The sequence below is a fragment of the Phodopus roborovskii genome, unplaced genomic scaffold, assembly GCF_943737965.1.
Source record: "Phodopus roborovskii unplaced genomic scaffold, PHOROB, whole genome shotgun sequence".
In the NCBI taxonomy this organism is placed as follows: domain Eukaryota; kingdom Metazoa; phylum Chordata; class Mammalia; order Rodentia; family Cricetidae; genus Phodopus; species Phodopus roborovskii.
Genome location: NW_026126611.1, coordinates 5,799,621 through 5,805,620, shown reverse-complemented (window position 1 = coordinate 5,805,620; position 6,000 = coordinate 5,799,621). Strand labels below are relative to the sequence as shown.

Genomic DNA, 6,000 nt, shown 5'->3' with positions numbered 1-6,000 from the left:
TGCACTACTGTCGGTACTGACATGAAGGTCCAGAGAAAAGTTTTTCCCTGCATGAAACTTGGGATGTAGGGAAGCAACACAGGGCAGCCAGGGAGCCAGGGAGTGAGTAAGACTGTCAGATGAATGAATAAACACATACAGGGATTAGCGGTGGGGAGGGCTTTGACAGCAAGGCAGAAAAAGTTGGGGGGGGGGAGCTGTGGGGAAAGGGGTTGAGTTAAAGACTGGGGAGTGACAGGGACTGGGGTGCCACTGAGATTCAGAGTCTGGGGCAGGCAGGGTGTGGTTTCACCAAAAGCCGGGCCAGCAGGCAGAAGTGGGCTGGAGAGGGGAGACCCAATCTGGGGCGGGTAGACAAATGGGACCAGAGAGAGAGAGAGAGAGAGAGAGAGAGAGAGAGAGAGAGAGAGAGAGAGAGAGAGACCTTTCTATGCTGTATGATCGATTTCACCAATTCTCGGACCCACGCATGGCTGATACCTGTCCAGAGGCAAAGAGCAAACTGCAGTAATGGTTACTGAGTGAAAACCCAGAGCATTTTTCTGGTACTTTCCTCTTGTTACTCTGCTCAGTCTTCACAGGGCCCCTACAAAGTAGGTATGTTCGACTCATTTAAAAGATTGGAAAGCCAGGGCTATGTTCGACTCATTTAAAAGATTGGAAAGCCAGGGCTAGCCAACTGACTGTCTCAGGATCACAAGTGGTAAAGGCATCAGATGGGCTGGAACAAGGCAGCCTGGCTCCAGTGTTCTTGCTGTGGAGAACGGAGCTAAACCTGCACTCTTTGGGTCCCTTGACAAAGTTTGCTAAAGGCTGACTGATGGAATGAGGTGTGTGTGTGTTGGCCGGGGGACGTAGAGAAGAGCTGGCTGGGGAAATTAGAATGGTTTAGAGCATGCTGATGCAGATGTACCTGGGTCAGCACTGGTGAACCTGCAACCTGGCAGCTGATTGCTAACCCACTGGACCAGGCGAGGGGGTGATGGGGCGCGGCATCCTACAGGATCTGCAGATCTTTGAGGGGTAACAGAGATGCTAGGGTGGAATCAAACCGACCAAGCACCACTGTTTCCCAGAGATTCAGGATGGGACTATACCAAAGAACCTCGCCTTAAAGTGGTCCCTTCTCCTATCTAACTTCAGGACTAAGCAAATCTCTTAGCCCGTGGGCTGTCCCTCTGTCCTGCTGGAATAGTCGACCAGTTTCTGCCCTGTTGCCAACATCCCACCCAGGGCTCTAGGCAGGTGGTGAGCAGGGGCATTTGCGAAGCCCTGTTCCTGGAGGTGGCGGGACAGTCACCTTGGGAGTTCAGGGACTTTGGCTCCAGCAGCCTCTGAGCCCTGGAGGCTAGCTATTCCTGGAGTCTGCAGAGAGGCTGGGCGATCCTGGAACTCAGGGAACTCCGACCCGGGGTGTCCCTTTAGGGCAGGCTACAGGTCTGGAGCCTCGGTGCATGGTGACACCACTGCGAACCCACCCCAACCTGCCCTTCGGGTCTGTGCCAGTCCGGGGCGCGCACGGGCGGGAGGCCGGGAGCCGGGAGCCTGGAGCGGGAGGAGCGGCCCGGGGCGGGCTGCCAGGGCGGGCGAGTGAACGAGCGAGCGAGCGAGCGAGCGAGGCGGGGGCGGCGGGTGCAGAGCTGCTGCGGGCGGCGGCGCCCGCGGGTCACTTGCAGGCCGAGCGGCGGACGGCAGGACGCGGGGTGGCAGGGCGCACCATGCCCACGTTCGACCAGGCGCTAAGGAAGGCGGGCGAGTTCGGGCGCTTCCAGCGGCGCGTGTTCCTGCTGCTGTGCCTGACCGGTGTCACCTTCGCCTTCCTCTTCGTCGGTGTGGTCTTCCTGGGCAGCCAGCCCGACTACTATTGGTGTCGCGGGCCGCGTGCCACCGAGCTGGCCGAGCGCTGCGCCTGGAGCCCCGAGGAGGAGTGGAACCTCACGGCACCGGAGCTCCGCGCTCCGGCGGCCGAACGCCGAGGCCAAGGCCACTGCCACCGCTACCTGCTGGAAGCCACCAATGCCAGCACTGAGCTCAGCTGCGACCCACTCGCTGCCTTCCCCAACCGCTCCGCGCCCCTGGTGCCCTGCAGCGGCGGCGACTGGCGCTATGTGGAGACCCACTCCACCATCGTCAGCCAGGTAAGCGTGACCCCGTCTCACTGCCACACTGCAAGTGTGAGAAGGTGGCCACCAGCCTAGGTCTCTAGAGTCTTGGTGACTCAGAGACACCCGCGTCCGTCCGATGACCACCTTCAGGGACCCACCAGGTTCCAGTTCATGCTTGCATGAGCTGCAATGCAAATGCCCGAGAAAGCCTTTTGTTTCTGTCCTGGCCTGAAGGAGTAGCTAAAGGAAAACTTTCCTAGAAGCCAACTGGGAGACGCTTTACACACACACCTGCCTCCGCGGTTGTCACTGAGGTGTGTTGGCACAGTGATTGGAGATTATGTGTCCCGTCTTGGCTGGGGACTTCTTCAGGCGGGGTTGAACTGTGTTGGCACATCGGGGTTGGCTTATCTCCAAGGGGGATTCAGGAGATGGGAAATCGACTTTGAAGACTTGAAGACCGGCAACTCGCCCCCCCCACCACCACCACCATCCAGTGCTCAAATGGTTGGTTATCTGAAATTCAGGGGACAAAGGTCAAGGCTCTCCCAGGCAGTAATTTTGGTAAAAACAGCTTTAGGACAAAGAGCAGCAATTTAGGAGAAGTTAGGAAAGCTGAGAGATTGGACAAGAGTTTGTGGGTTTTCCTGCTAGTAAATCATAGGAAGGCGACAGGCAAGGCGACCAGAGGAGGCTCCCATCTCTCTGTGACTGCTGGAGCTGGAGGAGGAGGCAATCTCCACACTCCACACTTTGTTCTCTCTCTCTCTCTCTCTCTCTCTCTCTCTCTCTCTCTCTCTCTCTCTCTCTCCCCCTCCCTCCCTCCCTCCCTCCCTCCCCTTAAGCACTGTGAGCTAGGAGGCTGTGGGTTTTCATGTTTTAGGTCAGCTCAGAGCTGGTCCACAGAGACTAACAGTTCTACTGAGTTTTGCCTAAGTTATAGCTCAACTTAATCCCCATAAGATGATTGGTTGTACTCGGGTAAATGGAGGAAGGAAATTTTTTTGTCTCTTAGTTCTTGTCCAAACCACTTGTTCAGTTAACAAGAGGGACATCAGGAGGGCCGGAATGCCTTTTGTATACTTTATCTTTCCTTGGTGGTCATGTCTCAAGTTGGGCTGCAGTTCCAGGAAGCTGTTCTTTCCTGTATGGCATTATGGGGATATGGTAGCCTACTCAGTGACATTCCAGAGGCCGTGTCTCAAAGATCATGAAGTTATCCGCTGGCTTCCGCTGGCACACATATGCACGAACACATTGGAATACACACACACCCTCCCACAGTGTGCACACATGCTCATGTGCGCGCACACACATTCTCTTAAAAAGGTGAACATAAAAACCTTTAAAGCAGAACGCACACCCACTCTAGAAAGATGGACATAAATGAAGGTGATCCTTGGACACCCAAGAAGAAGCCATAAAAATCTGCATGCAAATACTCTGACTTGTTCTTCAGGAATTTGCTGGGGTTCCAGGGTTGACGGAACTTTGCTGCGTGATTGACAGTTATTAAACACAGCACAGAATGGTAGGAAGTCAGGAGATGGTACTGACACTGTGTCTGGGGGCTGTGTGGGTTCAGTCTGTCAATTAACTTCTTCAGCCCCATTTTCTCATCCTATGCATGCCATTATTGTCACTAGCAGGTGACATCTCAGTGTGCACAGAACAGTGGTCTGACTTCTTCAGGGGCAAGCTAAAATGTTACTTAGGTTGCCTGCCTTAAAGCTGCAGATGAGGTTATGAAACCTAGGGGAGAGATTTCCTCGGCAAATTCTAAGTAGCTCTAACCTCTTGTGGCTCATCTCTCACGTGTCAACCCTCAGGAGGACTCCCCCACATCTATCCTGGAAGCCTAGCCACTGAAAGTAAACCCAGAATCCCATAGGACCTCCATGGGTTCCCTGTGCTTTCTTTGATTTAGAATATGGAAAGCAATTCATTTCTGTTATTTCAGATACTATCGAAGTAATGAACGAAACTGTGGTTTTGGTTCGGCTGGGGTTATGGACTGGGTGTGTTTTCAGGGACCGGATGCTGGAAGAGGTGGGAAGTAGATGGGCTGCGTGTGGTACTTGTGGGGAGATATGATTGTCTTAGCTTTGTGCAAGGGAGAGAGCTGAAGCTGGTGATGTTAAAGACCCTGCCAGAGGCCCACACTGTTGTGGAGGTTGTCACCTGTCAACTTTAGTTCTCTGTTACTGTGGTGGTCCGCCAGCCAACGTGCCCTTTGTCTCCTTTGGTGGCATTGGGAACACATCCGGCCAGGCTGGCTGCTGGGGAAGCTGTGACTTCATTTGGTGCATTGTGTACAAGGTAGAATAGTCACTTAGAACTCATCCGCCCTTGCCTTAGCTTCAAGGGAGTCAGGAGTGACTGTCAATGGTAGGGCTGTCCCAAGCCATCTCCTTACTCAGGGGACTTCCTACTTACACTGTATTCCTCAACATGGACTTTTCTGTGTGCCTCAGCCTCGTCTGCTTGTTAGATGGGGGGGTGGGGGTGGGCAGAATCAGCCCTGATAGAGTGTAAACACTGAGCTCTCACCCACTGGATGTTTCAAATCCCTACCTAGGGATGGAGCCTTTGAGGTTGATGGTGGGATCTTTGAAAGCTTGCTAGTACCGGGAAGGGATAAAAGGCATCTTTCTACTTCAGGGTCCTTCACACAAGTGAACAATGGCTCATCCATGACTTTTCTTCTGAAATAAAAGGAAGGTCAGGGATGTGGGTGGTCTATTGGAGAGAGTGCTCGTCGCTCTGTTCTCAGGGTTCCTCCTCACCCCCCAAGCGTTTGTTTTGATTCCTGCAATTGTCCTAAGATATTGGGCGATTCCTCATAGTGCCAGCTTAATCCTGCCCTCCCTAAGGGTCTGCATGGGTGCTGGAGAAGGGCGTTTGCCAAGCCACAAGTCTGCCCTAGGCAGGGTTTCTAATTTGCTATTGGTGCTTAAGAAAGAAGTATGGGACTAGAGAGAAAGCCCAGTGGTTAAGAGCACTGATTGCTCTTCCAGAGAATCTGGATTCAATTCCCAGCACTACATGATGTTCACAACCATCTGTAAGTCCAGTTCCAGGGCATCCAAATTCCTCTTCTCACCTCCATGGGTACCAGGAGTGCACATGGTGTGCAGATGTACATGCAGGCAAAATATACACTTAAACTTCTAGAAAGAATGTGTTGCTGTATCATTTGAATGTGTAATGCCATTGTGTCTCCCCCCCCCTTTTTTTTTTTTTTTGCTGAATTAGCTTGATCATTGGAGTATCTAATACATTATTTATTTAAATACCCAATTTGGGCATCATTTGTTTTCCTCTTCATCATTTTCCTCCTCTTTACTATGTGTTAGTGTGTTTTTCCCAGGTTAAGCTGGATCCTTTTTTTTTTCCTTTTTTGTAGTGTAAATATTTAAAGCTATGCATTTGCTTCTATGGACCCCCTTGGCTGCACTTCAAAAAGTTTTTCAATGTATAGTTTTGAAAAGGGCGCCTAGATCTTGTCTGTGAGCAAATACAGATGCATGCTGTTGTCTGAGCTGCATCTACATGAAGGCTCATGGAAGGTAGCATGCCTCATTGAGTCCAAGCACCAGTAGGTGTCCATCTTTCCCTTGCCCAGTTCATATCTGGGGAGCAGAATCAGTGTTGTGTGTGGGAACTGAGCCACCTTGACAATTCAATGTTCACTATGTGTGTAACCACCAGTCCCACAGGAGAGGAGTAAGAAGTCTAGGGGTTCTAAGGAATGGGATTTGTATCAGCAAGGAGCTTTTTCTTGCTTTCGTTTAAAAAAAAATTATGAGACTAAGCTAGGTGAGTTAGCACACACCTGTAACTCTGGTACTTGGGTCCTGGTGTAGAAGAGTCACTTGTACCCAAGAGTTTAGAC

At 51.8% G+C, this 6,000-nt stretch overlaps 1 protein-coding gene across 1 annotated transcript in view; it reads left to right on the top strand.

The window, feature by feature from the left end:
* Positions 1-1,613: 1,613 nt before the first annotated feature.
* Positions 1,614-6,000, top strand: part of Slc22a3 (solute carrier family 22 member 3) — a 63,861-nt gene continuing 59,474 nt past the window's right edge. Inside the window, exon 1 of the mRNA XM_051206065.1 lies at positions 1,614-2,138. Within this exon, the coding sequence (XP_051062022.1) occupies positions 1,719-2,138 (420 nt within the window). The 5' untranslated portion in view covers positions 1,614-1,718. The remainder of the gene's footprint in view (positions 2,139-6,000) is intronic.